The sequence below is a fragment of the Balaenoptera acutorostrata genome, chromosome 14 (genome assembly GCF_949987535.1).
Source record: "Balaenoptera acutorostrata chromosome 14, mBalAcu1.1, whole genome shotgun sequence".
NCBI lineage: Eukaryota > Metazoa > Chordata > Mammalia > Artiodactyla > Balaenopteridae > Balaenoptera > Balaenoptera acutorostrata.
In genome coordinates, this window is record NC_080077.1 from 49752999 (window position 1) to 49773388 (window position 20390).

Consider the following 20390-nt stretch of genomic DNA (forward strand, 5'->3'; position numbering starts at 1 on the left):
AGCTATTAGATTGTTCATAGCAGTAGTGTTTATTATTGTGGAACGTGAAACTACTCCAGATATCCAATTATAGAGTTACATCAAATTAATAGTTCATCTATGTCATGGGATAATTGTGCACCCATCAAAAAAATGATGTAGAATTATATTAACCGATATATGTGGTAAACTTCTGTTATTATGCCTTCCCAGAATCCATTCACCCCTTTATCAGGCAACAGAACTCCAGTTTTCTTAGAAGGGACGACCCCTTCTCCTCTTATTCCATGAAGTGGGTTGACCACTAGCCAGCTTCAGGTGGCATGAGGCTGAGGCCTGGTTGAATCAGCGTATTCTATCTTCCAGCCTCAGTGATGGGTTCAGAGTTAGGCACCTGACCTATGTTAGACCAAGATGTTTCAATCCCAGGAATTTGTCCAAAATTGGAAAAGAGCAGCTCTTTTTTTCTGCTAGAGTTGATAAAAAGGATAGCTTAGAGTTGTTGGGAAGAGCTTGCCTGAATTAAGCCTACAGAAAAATAAGTAGAATTGAGACATGGCAAGGATACAGCTCCTATGACATCATTTGACCCTAGATCCTAGCAGTCTGATTTCAGACTGCACCTGAACTTTTCACCCTTTGGCTTAAGCCAGTTAAATTTTGTTTTTTATCACCTAATAACAACAACAAAAAGTCAGGGAGTTAAAAAAGCATGTTGCAAAATAGTATGCATATTTCCTCACTTTTACAAAACATTTTCATAGATAGAGTCTTAAGGGACATATTCTGTAATGATAAAGGCAATTATCTGTGGATGAGCAGATTGTGGGTGCTTTTTATTTTATTCTTGCTTAATGTCTCAAGACGAGCCTTTCTCTTTCTGTAAAATTAGAAGAAGGATTTCCGTGAGTGTCCCCTTCAGCTCTACTATGCCAACATTATATTTTAGATTTAAAATATATACGGGGGCTTCTCTTTAGCCAAATATCTATCATCTGAGTCCCTGCGGTTACAAGGTTGACTATGGAGATAGACTCATTGCTACCGGGATGTCATTGCTCTTCCTCAGCGGATGGAGGAGGGAACATATGTATGAACACACATACATCTACACACACCTACTTATGTGTATGTATATACATATGTATGTATATGTATATACACTAGAATTTTCTAATCCTACTCTATCACCATAGTGTTTATTCTAGCCTTCCACCTTTCCATATATGTACCTCCCTTCTCCAACAGTGGAAAGCTGGTCCTTACTATCTTCAGTCTATTTACTTATCTGTTCAAGCCCCATATAAGAATCAAATCTCCCAACTCTGGGGGCCCTCTCCTCTGCCCTGGAGCAGCCATGTCAGCCAGGATCTCCCCAGTCCCGATCTTCTAGAGAAGAGGTTCAGAAACTAAGCCATGATGTACTCCCAATATTTAGAGGTTATATGAGCAGGGCCCAGCAAAGCCAACTGAGAAGAAGTGACTAGAAATCAGAGATAAACCAGGTAGGTGTGTTATACTGGAACTCTGATTCAGAGATCAGGAACTGATTCACTGTAACACATGCTGCTGATCATTCAAATAAAATGAGGACTGAAAAATGACTATTTGATTTAGGGATGTGGAGGTCAGTGGTAACCTTGAGAAGGGCAATTTCAGTGGAGTGGTAGGGGCAAAATCCTGATGGAGCAGATTCAAAAGAGAATAGTAGGAGATAAAATTGGAGAGAGTGAATAGAAATTTTTTCAAGAACTCTCTGTTTTTGGTTTTGGTTTCTTTCATTTGTAAATGGATGGAAAGAAATGAAGCAATAGCTGCAAGGGGCTTGTGGATTTAAAAGAGGTCTTTTTATTTCCCCAAGATGAGACAAAGAATAGCATATATGTATACATATGCTAATGGAAATGATCCTGTACAGAGGGAAAAATTGATGTTACAAGAGAGGGAATAGGTAGTTGAGGAAAGAAGCTGGAAGTGTTTAATTTGGGGGTGGGAGAGATGCAGGGGCAGCTAGTGAGCAGAATATTCCAAGAGCTGATTGGAGTGCTGCAGACCCAGGGGTAAGGGTTAGGTAATGAAGTAAAGACTGAAGAGATCTGATAGGTTGAGAGAGAATGGAGGGGATGGAGGAGTCAATGGGAAAATGATCTCAAACCTGAAGAGCAGGGTGAGGGAAGTGAGGAAGAGGGAATGAAGTGATAAGCAATAAGCTGTGATAAGAGAGCAGGATGCTGGTATTTAAGATTTCAAAGATGAAGCAATTTCCAGAGAAGACAAGTTTCCAAGTGTCGCCGTTAAGTCTGCGTAGAAATAAAGTTGTTCCACATGAATAATGAACAGTGAACCAAAAACTATCTGCTGGGTAACTGATGGATGTGTAGGAGTGACAAGGGAGGTTGGCAGGTGACCGAGACAAGGGCAGGTAAGGGTGGTAGGGCTGGGTGGGCTAAGCACGGGAGGCAGAGGGCCCGGTTATGCTGCAGACCATCACCTGTGGTAGCGAACGTCCTAGTTCTGGAAGGTCCAAGAAGACACTGGTGACTCCTGAGGATTTTAAAGAAGAACTCTTGTATTTAAGGATTTAGGTTCATCTGTAGGAGACTGTGAGAAGAGAACTTTAAACCCTGAAAGTCTGATACTATGATAATTCTTTGATTGAGTCATACCTCTAGAAACTTTGTTTTCTGTATACATTAGAATTCTATTATTTTCCTATAAAAATTACTTCCTCAAGAGAGTAAATTTTAGAGACTGGTTCAAGATGGCAGAGTATAAGGATGTGTGCTCACTCCCTCTTGCGAGAGCACTGGAATCACAACTAACTGCTGAACAGTCATCGACAGGAAGACACTGGAACTCACCAAAAAAGATACCCCACATCCAAAGACAAAGGAGAAGCTGCAATGAGACGGTAGGAGGGGCACATTCACAATAAAATCAAATCCCATAAGTGCTGGGTGGGTGACTCACAAACTGGAGAACACTTATACCACAGAAGTCCACCCACTGGAGTGAAGGTTCTGAGCCCCACGTCAGCCTTCCCAACCTGGGGGTCTGGCAACGGGAGGAGGAATTCCTAGAGAATCAGACTTTGAAGGCTAGCGGGATTTGATTGCAGGACTTCGACAGGACTGGGGGAAACAGAGACTCCACTCTTGGAGGCACACACAAGTAGTGTGTGCATCGGGACCCAGGGGAAGGAGAAGTGACCCCATAGGAGACTGAACCAGACCTACCTGCTAGTGTTGGAGGGTCTCCTGCAGAAGCGAGGGGTGGCTGTGGCTCACTGCGGGGACAACGACACTGGCAGCAGAAGTTCTGGGAGGTACTCTTTGGCGTGAGCCCTCCCAGAGTCCACCATTAGCCCCCCCGAAAGGGCCTGTAGGCTCCAGTGCTGGGTCACCACAGGCCAAACAACCAACAGGGAGGGAACCCAGCCCCACCCATCAGCAGACAAGCAGATTAAAGTTTTACTGAGCTCTGCCCACCAGAGCAACACCCAGCTCTACCCACCACCGGTCCCTCCCATCAGGAACCTTGCACAAGCCTCTTAGATAGCCTCATCCACCAGAGGGCAGACAGCAGAAACAAGAAGAACTACAATTCTGCAGCCTGTGGAAGGAAAACCACATTCACAGAAAGATAGACAAGATGAAAAGGCAGAGGACTTTGTACCACATGAAGGAACAAGATAAAACCCCAGAAAAACAACTAAATGAAGTGGAGATAGAGAGGCAACCTTCCAAAAAAAGAATTCAGAATAATGATAGTGAAGATGATCCAGGACCTCGGAAAAAGAATGGAGGCAAAGATTGAGAAGATACAAGAAATGTTTAACAAAGACCTAGAAGAATTAAAGAACAAACAAACAGAGATGAACAATACAATAACTGAAATGAAAAATACACTAGAAGGAATCAATAGCAGAATAACTGAGGCAGAAGAACGGATTAGTGACCTGGAAGACACAATGGTGGAATTCACTGCTGCAGAACAGAATAAAGAAAAAAGAATGAAAATAAATGAAGACAACCTAAGAGACGTCTGGGACAACATTAAATGCACCAACATTCACATTATAGGGGTCCCAGAAGGAGAAGAGAGAAAGGAAGGACCCAAGAAAATATTTGAAGAGATTACAGTCAAAAACTTCCTTAACATGGAAAAGGAAATAGCCACCCAAGTCCAAGAAGCGCAGAGAGTCCCAGGCAGGATAAACCCAAGGAGAAACATGCCGAGACACACAGTAATCAAACTGACAAAAATTAAAGACAAAGAAAAATTATTGAAAGCAACAGGGGAAAAAAAAAAACAAATAACATACAAGGGAACTCCCATAAGGTTAACAGCTGATTTCTCAGCAGAAACTCTAGAAGCCAGAAGGGAGTGGCATGATATACTTAAAGTGATGAAAGGGAAGACCCGACAACCAAGATTACTCTACCCGGCAAGGATCTCATTCAGATTCAATGGAGAAATCAAAAGCTTTACAGACAAGCAAAAGCTAAGAGAATTCAGCACCACCAAACCAGCTCTACAACAAATGCTAAAGGAACTTCTCTAAGTGGGAAACACAAGAGAAGAAAAGGACCTACAAAAACAAACCCATAACAATTAAGAAAATGGTAATAGGAACATACATATCAATAATTACCTTAAATGTGAATGGATTAAATGCTCCAATCAAAAGACACAGGCTGGCTGAATGGATACAAAAATAAGACCCATATATGTGCTGTCTACAAGAGACCCTCTTCAGACCTAGGGACACATACAGACTGAAAGTGAGGGGATGGAAAAAGATATTCCATGCAAATGGAAATCAAAAGAAAGCTGGAGTAGCAATACTCCTATCAGATAAAATAGACTTTAAAATAAAGAATGTTACAAGAGACAAGGAAGGACACTACATAATGATCAAGGGATCAATCCAAGAAGAAGATATAACAATTATAAATACATATGCACCTAACATAGGAGCACCTCAATACATAAGGCAACTACCAACAGCTATAAAAGAGGATGATTATAGATGCAAAAATCCTCAACAAAATACTAACAAACAGAATCCAACAACACATTAAAAGGATCATACACCATGATCAAGTGGGATTTATCCCAGGGATGCAAGGATTCTTCAATATACGCAAATCAATGTGATACACCATATTAACAAATTGAAGAATAAAAACCATATGATCATCTCAGTAGATGCAGAGAAAGCTTTTGACAAAATTCAACACCCATTTATGACAAAAACTCTCCAGAAAGTGGCCATAGAGGGAACCTACCTCAACATAATAAAGGCCATATACAACAAACGCACAGCAAAAATCATTCTCAATGGTGAAAAACTGAAAGCATTTCCTCTAAGATCAGGAACAAGACAAGGATGTCCACTCTCACCACTATTATTCAACATAGTTTTAAAGGAATTCATATTGGAGAAGAAGAAGTAAAACTGTCACTGTTTGCAGATGATATGATACTATACATAGAGAATCGTAAAGACGCCACCAGAAAACTACTAGACCTAATCAGTGAATTTGGTAGTTTCAGGATACAAAATTAATGCACAGAAATCTCTTGCATTCCTATACACTAATAACAAAAGATCAGAAAGAGAAATTAAGGAAACACTCCCATTTACCATTGCAACAAAAAGAATAAAATACCTAGGAATAAACCTACCTAAGGAGGTAAAAGACCTGTACTCAGAAAACTACAAGACACTGATGAAAGAAATCAAAGATGACACAAACAGATGGAGAGATATACCATGTTCTTGGATTAGAAGAATCAATATTGTGAAAATGACTATACTACCTAAAGCAATCTACAGATTCAATGCAATCCCTGTCAAATTACCAGTGGCATTTTTTTTACAGAACTAGAACAAAAAATCTTAAAATTGTTATGGAGGCAGAAAAGACCCCGAATAGCCAAAGCAGTCTTGAGGGAAAAAACTGGAGCTGGAGGAATCAGACTCCCTGACTTCAGACTATACTACAATAGCTACAAAGCTATTGTAAGCAAGACAATATGGTACTGGCACAGAAACAGAAACATAGATCAATGAAACAAGATAGAAAGCCCAGAGATAAACCCACGCACCTATGGTCAACTAATCTATGACAAAGGAGGCAAGAATATACAATGGAGAAAAGACAGTCTCTTCAATAAGTGGTGCTGGGTAAACTGGACAGCTACATGTAAAAGAATGAAATTAGAACACTCCCTGACACCATACACAAAAATAAACTCAAAATGGATTAAAGACCTAAATGTAAGACCGGACAATATAAAACTCTTAGAGGAAAACATAGGAAGAACACTCTTTGACATAAATCACAACAAGATCTTTTTTTGATCCACTTCCTAGATAATGGAAATAAAAAGAAAAATAAACAAATGGGAGCTAATGAAACTTAAAGGCTTTTGCACAGCAAAGGAAACCATAAACAAGACGAAAAGACAACCCTCAGAATGGGAGAAAATATTTGCAAACGAAGCAACTGACAAAGGATTAATCTCTAAAATATATAAACAGCTCATGCAGCTCAATATCAAAAAAACAAACAACTCAATCCAAAAGTGGGCAGAAGACCTAAATAGACATTTCTCCAAAGAAGATATACAGATTGGCAACAAACACATGAAAGGATGCTCAACATCACTAATCATTAGAGAAATGCAAATCAAAACTACAGTGAGGTATCACCTCACACCAGTTAGAATGGGCATCAGCAGAAAATCTACAAACAACAAATGCTGGAGAGGGTGTGGAGAAAAGGGAACCTTCTTGCACTGTTGGTGGGAATGTAAATTGATACAGCCACTATGGAGAACAGTATGGAGGTTCCTTAAAAAACTAAAAATAGAATTACCATATGATCCAGCAATCCCACTACTTGGCATATACCCAGAGAAAACCATAATTCAAAAAGACACATGGGGCTTCCCTGGTGGCGCAGTGGTTGAGAATCTGCCTGCCAATGCAGGGGACACGGGTTCAAGCCCTGGTCCGGGAAGATCCCACATGCCGCGGAGCAACTGGGCCCGTGAGCCACAATTACTGAGCCTGTGCGTCTGGAGCCTGTGCTCTGCAACAAGAGAGGCCGCGATAGTGAGAGGGCTGCACACCGCGATGAAGAGTGGCCCCCGCTTGCCGCAACTAGAGAAAGCCCTCGCACAGAAACGAAGACCCAACACAACCATAAATAAATAAATAAATATTTAAAAAAAAAAAAAAAAAAAAAAAGACACATGCACCCCAATGTTCATTGCAGCACTATTTACAATAGCCAGGTCATGGAAGCAACCTAAATGCCCATCGACACGAATGGATAAAGAAGTGGTACATATATACAATGGAATATTACTCAGCCATAAAAAGGAACGAAATTGGGTCATTTGTAGAGACGTGGATGGATCTAGAGACTGTCATACAGAGTGAAGTAAGTGAGAAAGAGAAAAACAAATATCGTATATTAACACATATATGTGGAACCTAGAAAAATGGTACAGATGAACCTGTTTGCAGGGCAGAAATAGAGACACAGATGTAGAGAACAAACGTATGGACACCAAGGGGGGAAAGTGGGGGTGGGTGTGGTGGGATGAATTGGGAGATTGGGATTGACATGTATACACTGATGTGTATAAAATGATTAATAAGAACCTGCTGTATAAAAAAATAAATTAAATTAAATTAAAAAATTTAAAAAAGAATTGCTCAACTATGGAATGAGTTTACTTTGCAAAGTAAACAATCTCCTATCATTTTAATTAAAAAAAAAAAAAGCAAGTGAATTTTATCCTGCTTAGGATCAGTAACAATTTGTCATATCCATTCTCTTCCATTTCCCTCAAAAGCCCTCCAATGGCCTGTACGTCTGATACCTATTTACAGGCATATAAATAATTAATATATTCAATGCATATTGCAAATTTCATGTTTGATGTATAAAATCTATTTAGCACCATTAAACATCAATAGTGATTTGCTTTGTAGTTAGGTCTCATCAAATAATAAACATCTTCTGACTGCAGCCAGTTTTTCTCCAAGTGAGTAATCCACAATAGCAGGGGATTTCTTAAAAAATTCCAGCCTGGCTCTTGATCATCCCCTGAAATTTTCAGTGAGTAGGAGATCACTTAGTACCAGCTGAATTTAATAAGTTTAATCAGTGTAAGTTAAAGAAGCAATAATGTAAGTCAACTGCAAAAAAAAAAAAAAAAAGTATCAAATAGAAATCGTTTTTGGGCTATCCGGTGCTTTTGGTTTATTTCTATCTGTGTTCTTTGCCCTAGAGAAATAACAATACCCAAACACACTTGAAATACATATAGGAAGCTTTAAAAGCACACAGCTTATTTCTCTTTTATTCAACACAGACTGTTTCCTTCACTTTAGTAATTTTTCCTTCCCCCCTCTCCCCAGGGAATTTCATAAATATAATCACAAAGCCTTATAGAAATTTGCTAAAATTTTTTATTGTATTTACTGAGAACATCACATTGTTCCACAGTAAAATGATCTTATCCTCCAAATGATTACAAAGCACTCTTCATTAAAAAGGTTTCGGTTATCTATATTAAATTGCACATTATAAAAAAAATCAGTTATAAATCATACTCTTTAAAAAGAAACATAAGGCAAGTACTAAAATACTGCACACTGATCAAACCCAGCATAATCATTTCACATAGTGATCTATATTTAAACAACTACTGTGCCAAAAATGGCATCCTGTGTAGGTAGGTAGAGAAGCAGACTCACACTGCAGAGTGCAGCGTGCACTTGGAATAACTTGGTTTTGATGTCTAAAATAAAACATGTTTTTCTAACTTTGAAAATATGCAAAATAATTTAAAAATTACTTTTCAGGTAAACATTAAAATAAAACAAGTTGACATAAAAAATATCATGTTATACTAGGAGATACTTAAAATATCCAAGCTCTCTCTCAGTAATACTGCAGGGTTCAGTTTGTCATAGCTATAACTTTCAGGCTAAAATAAACTGGTAGGAGAACAAAATGACAAAATGCAAATTTATCAAGCATTGGGCAATGCCTTTATAATCTTACATTTCTCAAACCACAATATTTTAACAATTACATGAGAAGTTATTACTAAAGGGATATTTCAACTCTAGTGTAAATTTTTTTAAAATTTTTATTGGAGTATAGTTGATTTACAATGTTGTGTTAGTTTCTGCTGTACAGCAAAGTGAATCAGTTATACATATACATATATCCACTCTTTGTTTTTAGACTCTTTTCGCATATAGGTCATTACAGAGTATTGAGTAGAGTTCCCTGTGCTGTACAGTAGGTCCTTATTAGTTACCTATTTTATATATAGTAGTGTGATATGTCAATCCCAATCTCCCAATTTATCTTCCCCCTGTAACTTCAGATTAACAAGCCCCCATTCTCCCTTCCACATACAACTCATGTTAACAGTAGAATGGAATTATCATTAGTTAACAGAGAATCCAGTATACTCTAGTAGATTCTAAATGTCTGGTTTTCCTAATTAGGAAAATGATAGTGTGTATTATTTTCCTAATTTATATTTTTTAAATCTTCACAAAATAGAGTTAAGGCAAAGTCTATAAAGACAGCAAGGTTAAATAAAAACCTGTGGTCCCCACTTCCTGTGAATACTACTTACAGGTACATTAGGACTCAGAGACCCACATGGAATTTGGGGTAGAGTTTTAGGTGCATGTCACACAGTCAGCCATGACCATGATGCTGAGAGCCCTTGATAATCATAGGTCTGAGATTTGCTGACACTGACCCAGACACAGTCCTTTCTAATTTCTTTATGTTAAATCTGAAAGATGAACAGTGATACTTTCAGTGTCATTGTTTTTCAAAGGTAACTCATTGTCCAAGTTTTAAGATTGATGACTCCCAAAACTCTAATCTTAGCCTGAAAAATAGCTTAAAATATCTACTTAAACAAGCTCAATAGAAAGCTATTTTGTATATATATATAGAGCTATATGTATAATAAAATATACATAACAATTTTTTTCACATACCCTCCGAGTCACAGAATACTTTGAATAGCTAACTTTATGCTAGAAACATTGACCAGGGATTTTTCTTTAAAGGCATTACCTTGGGGGGTTGTGTTCATCATTGAGTTTTCATTTGGTGATCATTTTTTGACTTTCATACTGAACGCCTTCTGTGTTAACAAAAATTGCATACCTCTAAGTAGATTTTGAACTCAGTAATTGTTTTACAGGAGGTTTTTCTCCTCAGACATATCTACAAAATGCAACATGCATAATACTGCTAGATCTACACATTTCTTATTGACATATATATTTAAAAAGGAAAAAATAATTTTGCAAGGAACATGAAATTTAGCACCAGTCTTGATCTGATCTTTCTCTGGTAGGAAAAAAAGGCACCAAATACAGTCAGTTCATAGCCTCGGGTCAAAATACAGCACTCTTGATAACAAACCCTGGGTCCCTGAAATAGTATTCCAATATAGGCTAAATTATGAAAGATATGTTGACCCATTACTGTCTAGCATTTTAGAACATACTATAGAAGATTACATTTGGTGAAGATAACAGTAGAAAAGGTTTGTGTTTACACACATATTTAACAAATTGACTCTTCTAATAACTGACAGATACTGAAAAGTATTATCTGATAAAGAATAAAAGTCATGTATCAGAGGCTCCAAAATAGTGTCACAGATCTAATTTGATTTCTAAATGTTTTATATTGATAGTGATATCACTTACATGCTTAGTGACATTCAACTCCAAAATACTCTTCTTACAGCACCCATATCGAAAGGCTAGAAACATCTTTAATTAGATTGGGAACTTGTGGGTTAACTCCTACACTATTGCCACACTCAACGGTAGCATTTTCAAAAACTCCAGCAGGACAAAAATTCATTGCCACTGTCCCTGTTCCACTAGGAAAGGGGTGCCTCTTACAGGAGTTGTTTAACACGTAAGCTGTAAGGTTAAGGCACAAGCATACAATCTCTTGTCAGTGATCATCCATCTTCCTGCCAAAGAAAACACAGTTGAAAACAACCTCATCGTCAAGCTGCCAGTGTAATTTGAAAAGCCACTGGTGAAGCATATTAGTAAGTGTTCATTATTGTATATAGATTATAAATTTCTTCACTTTCCTTTTTCAGATTATCCACAGGCCACAATAGTTAATGTTCCATTTTTGTTCCTTTTAACTCCATTTATCAGAACACTTAAATTTTATCGATATTTCGACCCCCTTAACAACTTGTATTCCCTTGCCTTTTAATCCCAGAATCACCATTAACTCACTGACTAAGCAAGAATTAAGCTGGATTTTTAGTCAGACGCTGAAAGCTGAGGTAGGTGGACTGCCATGATCAAGTGAGTGTCATGATCAAGCACTTAGAAAGGTTTCATTTCATTCCCACTGTCTTTCCAACATACTAATAAAAGATTGAAATCTTGTTTCATAAATGAGGTAGCCTCCTATTTTATATCTGTCAAAAAAAAAATAGTACCGTGGAGAATTTCCTTGAATGTATAGAGGCCAAGATGATTAATATTTACTTTTTAAAAAATTAATAATTTTTTTTTTTTGGCTGTGCCAGGCGGCATGCGCGATCTTAGTTTCCTGACCAGGGATCGAACCCCTGCCCCCTGTATTGGGTGTGCGGAGTCTTAACCACTGGACCGCCAGGGAAGTCCCCCCAAATTAATAATTTTTAAAAGGACAAGCTAAATAGACTACTATGTCCCAAATATCAAGGTTTGGGTGATTCAAAGATGTGACAATGAATTGTTTCATGAGTCATAAGGAGTTATCTGATAAAATCCATATTTATCAGGAATTATGATTCTAAGTTATGTGCAGGTTTCATATTTAGCTATGGGCATTTGGCCCTTTATTCTTGAAAATTGTAGCCTATCACTTGTAGTGTATTTATAAAACAAAGCATTAGTCTCTGCCAACAAATAAAATGATAAAATATGGCTGTGGCTATCCCATCACAGCGAGCCTGGGAGCTGTGTGTGCCTGTTCTCCACCTTATTATTCTTTGCTCCTTCTTTGCCAGCTACAATGAAGTTTTCAGTTAGAAATTTCCCGCAGAGTTTTAAATACTTACATAAATTAGTCACATATTTTAAAACTACGGACTTAATTAGCTTATACTTTCCACTTGTATCTCTAGACTCTGGGATGTTACTCTTAATACCGTTCACCATAAAGTGAAACCCAGCCTAAGGCAGGTTCATTAGGAACTGCATCCCAGAGGCCCACTACATTCCAAGGCATCCTCCATGATGTGCTTTCAGGACTATGATTTAGCAAAACTTTAATGGAATATGAAAATCAAAGTTTAAAAAGTGAGCTCTCTGAAAATATTTATATTAAGAACTTGACAGTCTTTCCTCTCAAAGCATTTACCTTAAACATTTAAAGTTTTATGTTAGCACAAAAGATGACAATTATATGAAACTTATTACCTCTCCCAGTTTTAATCATGTAATTAAAATTTTTTTCGGTGTATCATTAGAACTCTAAGTTGAAAGCTGAGAGCAAGCCATTCTCCAGGTTACACAAAATTGGATGGGGTTCCGTCCTCTGAAATCATAGGGACTGGTAAGCAGTGCAGCTAAGCAACCAGCAGCACTAAGCAAGGATGTTAATGGACTTTTCAGCAGGTTTTTGAAGGATGTGGGGAAGTAAAGGGAAAAATGATAAAGATAATATAAAAAGAGGCATACTAAAGGGTCTGAAAGTTTACCATCACCAGGAAGTCCTCAGAGCCACCCATGCTATAGGTTGCCTACCTCTAATCTCATACCACATTTTCTATTCAGTCTTACTTGATTTAACATCAAGAGTTATCTGGACATGGGACAGCTTACAAATAACAATGGCACAAATTAAAATGTTCTTAAGTGCAGTTAAAAGGATTGTAATTACCAGAAGTAAACATATGTTTACTTTACAACCAAGTGTACATTGACTTTAAAAGTGTGAAGTTGAAGCTAACAGCATTAAAAGTTTTTTTTCCCATACTTGGGCAGAGCCCATGGGATCGTCTGCAAACATGTATAAACAGATAATGCATGATCATGAAATGCAAATGAAGTCCTGTTTCTATTTATGAATAGAATTTGAAGCTTAAGGCAAGCACTATGCAGTTTTCAGTGGAAATTACACATCTTGTAGTAGGGCTATAGACTAAGCATTACAACCGTGATCAAAGAGATTTATAAATTTTGAATATAGTAACAATAATCTGGGTAGTTCATTATTACTTAAATGGATGCATCCCAGCAATGTCTACTGCAATAAAATTTAACCAGAATATTTCTGTAAGATCCTTGGGCATCTGTTACAATAATACCCTATCCAGCCTTTCTGTAAAGTTGCTCCCCTTCTTATGCTATTGTTGGCCTCAAATGCCAGAACCTTTTAAATTTGAGTTTGCTGAGTCCTATCAGAATTAGGAGGGTGAGATGAGAAAGCGGAGTTCTGTATCTATTCCTTTTTGGGGGTGGGGAGTGGGCAAGGAATAGCAACTTTATTCAGAAAGCCAGCCGAACAAGAAGACGGTGGACTCGTGTCCTGAGAGCCATCGCACCTGAGTTAGAATTCAGGCTTCTTTTATACTAAAAGGGGAGGGAGTAAAGTCAAACATTTCCTGGTTCTGTTCAGCCTCCGGAGGGGATGTGTTAATTTCTTCCCCCGTGCAGTCATTCACAGGTGGGCCTGGTCAGGATGTTTCCTGTGAGCTAAACAAAGGTATTTTATTTTATTTTTATTTATTTATTTATTTCTACAAACAAAAATATTTTATTGTATTTGAATTATAATGTGTGAATTTCTGCTATACAGCAAAGTGACAGTTTGTATCTATTCTTTTAAACAAGTGTCTTGGACTGAACAAAAAAAATGTAGGCCCATCAGGTCACTTTACTGCAATAGTAACACTCTGTTCAGAAATTAGAAAGGATTTACTTTGAAAGATTAAAGTAATATTTCTTGGTCTAAAACAAATCTTTGTGAATATTAATATTTTTTATTTTCTTAGTATATATTTTAGACGTTTATAACTATTTGTACCAAACAACATATTAGTAAATATGCATTTTATGGAATTTAGCATCTTACCTTTCATACTTTTTAACTTTATATTATTACAGCACAGAACTCTCCATAAGAGTCTATTTTAGTGGAGCCTTTTCAGTGTTAATAGATCCTGTTTAATTCATTCCATTAAACTGAAAACTAACATATGTATAATATTATACACAAACAATATTCTGAGATCTAAGTTTTATTATAAATACTTGTCATGTTGCTCTTTTATCATGGAAAATAAGCAAGATCAAGTCTTTGAGTTTCAGATTATTACTTTTCTTCCCCTAAAATCAGCAACATTTTGAAAGGAAAAACATTTTGGAGGTCTTTACAAAATAAATTTTCTATTTTAGATCTAGTCTTTCTGTAAAATTGGGGGGTAGTCAGGAGTTTATGCTGAAACTGTAGGAAAAATAAACATAATGGCAGGTTTGATGATTGTACTTAGTTGTATGGTTTTGCTGATTTCAAAAGCACTGATAATAATGAGGAAATAATGTTTTATATAACAGGGCATGAATAAATGAAGAACCTAATAATGTATTACATTATCATTTCTAAGTCATTTTGTAAAAGCTTAAAATAAGAACATGAAAGGGCAGCATGGTCAAAATGTAGATTTTTTTTTTTTTAATGCAACAGAACTTTCCAAAAAACAAATTATCTAAGTCCCCTGAATATGAAATGTGGAAGAATTGGAAGTAGTAAGTTGCAGAATGTCTCCAAGATCAAAATTATTTAAAGTTCTATTAGAAATAAATTCCGTATTTAGTATTTACACTTTGAACCTTCAAGGTTGCAGGTGAGAAAGCTGATACTAAGAGGAAAAGTTATTGGGTTTTCTAGATGTGTAATTAACAGCCTCACTTTACTCCTCCCCCTGCCTGCCCTCCTCCCCCACCAACAACTACAAATCCATATGCTTTCCAGGCATCTCCATCCTCAGCTAGAGACAGGAATGGAAGGACTTTGCCTTTCACAAACGATCGAAGCTGAAAAGAGAAGTAGGGAGATAATAGGTTGCATTTCTCTCAGCACAGAGAATTTAGAAACAGGTGGATCCTGGAGGTGCTTTATAAAAAGACAGCATTTTCCCAGATGAACAAGCTACATTTGAGGAAGATCTAATATACATATGTATTTAGGATTTAAATATGCTTTGCACATATTAACTTAAAGAAAGACCTAAATAAGAAAGAAAAATGTACTAAAATATAATTTCAGGGATGAGGGACGTGTTCTGATGTTTTTTAGATGAGTATGGGTCATGCCATGACTTCGGTTTTAATTTTAAGTCTTTAAAACTCAAATAGCCTTCTTATATTTGTGTATAAAAATATTTTTTAAAATACAGGCAATGTTAAAGGGGAACACAATAGGATAAGTACGTATGAATGCAAATTTTTGCCAGAAAGTTTTACCAATTTGAGCAATTCTTTCTATCAGAAATAGATATTTTCTTCACAAAGATGTTTTTTTCCCATTTGTGCCTAAAACTGCAACTTGATAACATGCTCAGTAAGACTTTGTTTAAATATCAGGTCCTAGTGCAACAAATCAGAAGTCAGAAAAATTCTAAGTTAAAATATCTTTCAATTCTTCTATTTTACTTTATTGTTACAATTTAAACAAATTCAGAAATCTGGGGTGTTTCTGGCTACTTGAGTAAAACACACTGCAAATCCAAAGGGGAAAAATGTAAATGGAAGAAATGTCTGATTTCTGAACTGCTCTGCCCTTATGAACAGGATTCTGTTCATTCCTGTTCATCTCACACACTGATTCTGAACACCTTGTCAGTACCTGCTCCCAGGAGGTCCCTTGACACTGAAGCAAGTCAGAATAACTTACTTTCAAAGCTTATTTAAGAGCAGGCGAGCAATTTTAACATAGACTTGAGATTTAAGTAGATCTGATATTATCTAGAATCCAGGCTTAAATTTTGTTTCCAAATAGCAGAAGAAATTAAAACAGAGATACCAAAACTAAAAACACCATGTGAGACGACAAACAATATTTCCAGTCCTAACCAAACTGCAACCCTTTCAATATAGCTTGAGGTATTTTTAAATATTTGTATAAGCTAAATAGCGTTCACAGTTTCTGAAGTTACTTTTTACTGAGATAGCTTCATGTTCTCATAATATTTGACTTTCAGACAGGTTTTCTTGTACATGAAATTGAGTCTGAGTCTCCGGTCTCAGACTCATGGAAATATTGGACAGCTATTCAGTGGCAGAAAATGGTTCTTGTAGTAATAAGGGTTCTATTTCCCGATTATTGTGCTATTCCTAGGATGCGATTAAAAAAATAAGAAATTTGCAATTCATATAAAAGGAAAACTTGCTTAAACTTCTAAAAGCAAGTCCAGTCTGGTGGAGGTATATAAGACATTAAATAACAGAGTCAGATTCCTTCTTAAAGATTCCAGATGAGCTTGACAACAGAGAGTTCTGGTTCTCCAACATTTTCTCCATCTTTTCTCCTCCAGTGGTTTTATTGATCTCTCTTTGCTTCTTACTATGGATCCGTGGGATAAAACAAAGGACAGCACCTCCAATAAGGGGAGGGATTCCAGCGAGGTAGAAGGCCACATCATAGGAGCCCAGCTTGTCACGGAGTAACCCTGGGAAGGGAAAAAACTGTCACCAGGAGAGAACAAGTATGGCTCTTGGGGTCTCAGATTAGTCACTCTGGTGGCCTACTGCCAACCTAGTATCTTCATCTCAGCAGGCTAGTTCAAACGTCTCAGATATCAGACATTTTTAAGGAAATGGGTCTGAAATATAAACCTTTTCTGATATGAGGAAGGAAAAGATTGCATTTCTTTAATCTTGTTGCAAGTCTGTGACAGGCCTCTGAGTTTTCCTACCAAGATATTACATGGAAAAAATATTTGCAACCAAGCTTTGGCTTTCTCAAAACCCTTCAGAGGCCATTTGGGATATTCTGACACATGGTGTAAAGGTCCCGTTTTAGCTGAAGGTGGACGGACCGTCAAGCTGAAACTTCTCTCATACACACAGACCTCAAAATGTCTACATGTCAAACCTTTCTTGGGCCTGTTTATGAAATAACATGAAACTATTTAAAAGCATAATCCAAAATCATGAAAAATTATAAATCTAAGAGTCAGGATGAAAATAACTAGGTTGTTAAATACATTTTGGAAAGAAACTGAGGTTTGTCAGCACATGGGAGGAAAATATAAGAATATATGTGTGGTACTCTAATAGATCCTAGGGCTCTGCTTCTAAAAACTGTCAGAATACTACTTATTTCTAATTTCTCTAACAAAATCCAGATTTAAAAAGTTATCTTAGTGTTTTAAACTTTTACTATACAACCTAAGTTATCTGAAATGTTCTAGGAACACATTGTACTGAATATCTGACTCTGCTAAGTAAACAGCTGAGGATTTGTTCAGGTAAGTACCAACATAAAAAAAAAAAAATGTGTACAGTCATTCCAAATAGAAACCTAAAATATACAACATATCTAAATATATGCTTTTCCTATCCCCTGAATCAGAATATTCCACATATAACTGAACCTTTCATCCTTATGAAAACAAATTAATATGTTTGGTTGTAATACTATGATCCCTCAGAACCTCCTGTTGTTCTTCTGCCTGCTTTGAAAGTTTCCTGTTAACTCCTTCATTCTTGATCTGTTATAGTCACTTCTAGTAGCAAACACCATTTCTACGAAAGTGCTGCTTGTAATTTGCTGTGGACTTGGAAACCCTAACAAACTAAGCTTGTAAGATGTAAACATAGTGTATTACCTGGGGGAGAGGGGAAGGACTGGAGGGTTTTCCCTAAAAGGAGACTGTGATCTTTAGAACTTATCTTTTATTTGGTCTGCTCAGTAGTGGTTCTGCTTGCTTGATACATGACTAGGTTCCCAACTGGCAAATTTGCTGATACGTGTGGTTCTGAATATGAGAATGAATTGAACTGAACTTTCACTGAGCCACTCAGATACCAGACACAGATGATAGTACATACATTTAAATTTTAGAATAATTTTATCAAATCTTATAATAATTTACAGTGGCACCAACTAATACTGAACGTGAGACATCTTTATACTATCATGCAGAAGATTTCTAAAGGTGAAATTCACATAACATAAAATTAACCATTTTAGTGGCATTTAGTATACTAACAATGTTGTACAACCACCACCTCTCTCTAGTTCCAAAATATTTTCATCACACCAAAAGAAAACTCCACACCCATTATGCAGTTACTCCCTAATCCCCCTTCCCTCCATCCCCTGGCAACCACCAATCTGTTCTCTGTCTCTATGGATTTACCTATTCTGGATATTTCACAGAAATAGAATCATATAATATGGGACCTTTTGTATTTGGCTTCTTTCACTTAGCACATGTTTGAGGTTCATCTACCTGGTAGCATGTATCAGTACAGCACTTCATTCCTTTTTATGGCTGAATAATACTCCACTGTATGGATATACCACATTTTGTTTATCCATTAATCTGCTGATGGACATTTGGGTTGTTTCTACTAAGTGTTATTTTTCATTAACTACTTCTCAGGGAGCTATGATCTCTTACACAAAGCATACATATTTAGAAATCTTTTAGAATCTTCACCTCTTCCTAAAAAGAAATCACACTGCTATTCCTCCAAAACACATACTAAGTGAAATATAGGAACTCTGAAAGCTCAAAGTCCAGAACCTAACTGCTACACATTTCACTGAGTGTTTTAGATATCAGTAAGAATAAGAGGACTCATCGGCAAATTTTTCCAACATGCCATCTACAGCTGGTCTTATTAAAAATGTTATAGATAAGGCACATACAAAGCAAGACACCAGAAACCAATAAATCATAATATATTTAACATATAAGTGAGACTTAGGACCTACAGTAGAAAATGCTATGAATTAATATAATTTACCTGCAATGGGTGGGCCCACAGTCATGGGTATAGACATGAATCCGAGTAGAAATCCAATTGCTTGTGAGACATCCTGGGCACCAACTAACTCAAAGGCAATGGGGGCCATAATGGAAATGAAGCATCCATCGAAGAGACCCATGATGAGACAGACAGCAATGAGGGCCCCAAAGACGCTGCACAGGGGAATCATCATGGACATCAGACCAATGAAGAAAAAGGACAGGACCTAGGACAGACACCACAATGTCAACTCTGCTCTCGGGAAAAGTGAACGTCACGATTACTGAGCAACAGGCTTAGGACTTCTAAGTGGTTACTGGTCAGTCGCCTCCTCAGCCCAGTTCACCTTGATTTTATATACATAATCAACTCCCATAATCATCTCCCCCAAGTTCCCCTAGCACTTTCTCAATATTTCCATTAAGGGACAAGAAGAAAGTAAGGATTTTTTTTTAATAAATTTTTTTTTTTTTTTGGCTGCATTGGGTCTTCATTGCTGCACGGGCTTTCTCTAGTTGCGGCGAGTGGGGGCTACTCTTCATTGCGGAGCGTGGGCTTCTCATGGCTTCTTTTGTTGCAGAGCATGGGCTCTAGGCGTGTGGGCTTCAGTAGTTGTGGCACTTGGGCTCAGTAGTTGTGGCTCATGGGCTCTAGAGTGCAGGCTCAGTAGTTGCGGCGCATGGGCTCAGTTGGCTCCACGGCATGTGGGATCTTCCCGGACCAGGGCTCGAACCCGTGTCCCCTGCATTGGCAGGCGGATTCTTAACCACTGCGCCACCAGGGAAGCCCAAAAGTAAGGGTTTTTATATACTTACTTTTCTTTCCAGGCTGAAAGCTCTTTGAGATCAGAATCTGTACAAAAGTCATCTTTGAACTACATATTATAAGGTTTAAGGATCTTGTACCTGGTCAGTGCTCAATACATATTTGTTCTTTGAATATCAGCTCAAATTCACTCATCAGACATGATTTAAAAATTTTACCCTTGAAATTGAATGCACTTTACTGGTATTAGCCCTTTGCATAATGAAAATATGCCAGCCAGATCCGTCCTTCACATCACAGAACTTCTAGTTTGAAGAATACAGAGATGTAAGTTTTAGATATTTAAATAATCAATTTAGAATATAGTGCCTGCTAATATTCCAGACATGGTGAGCATAGGTAGATCAAGTGAGAGAGATTAAAATAAGTAACTATGATTTGATATTCTATAAATGTGTACTGAATTTTGATTATTCAAATTCCAATTAAATTTTGACTGTCAGAGGAAATATATGATGCATAATATGCAGTGAAAACAGTGAACACATTCTGCTATAACATCCTAAGAACT

At 37.2% G+C, this 20390-nt stretch overlaps 1 protein-coding gene across 1 annotated transcript in view; it reads right to left on the reverse strand.

The window, feature by feature from the left end:
- Window positions 1–8450: 8450 nt before the first annotated feature.
- Window positions 8451–20390, reverse strand: part of SLC16A10 (solute carrier family 16 member 10) — a 134394-nt gene continuing 122454 nt past the window's right edge. Inside the window, exons 5-6 of the mRNA XM_057528046.1 lie at window positions 19052–19280; window positions 8451–16743 (exon numbers count right to left, since the gene is read on the reverse strand). Coding sequence (XP_057384029.1) covers window positions 16511–16743; window positions 19052–19280 — 462 coding nt within the window. The 3' untranslated portion in view covers window positions 8451–16510. The remainder of the gene's footprint in view (window positions 16744–19051; window positions 19281–20390) is intronic.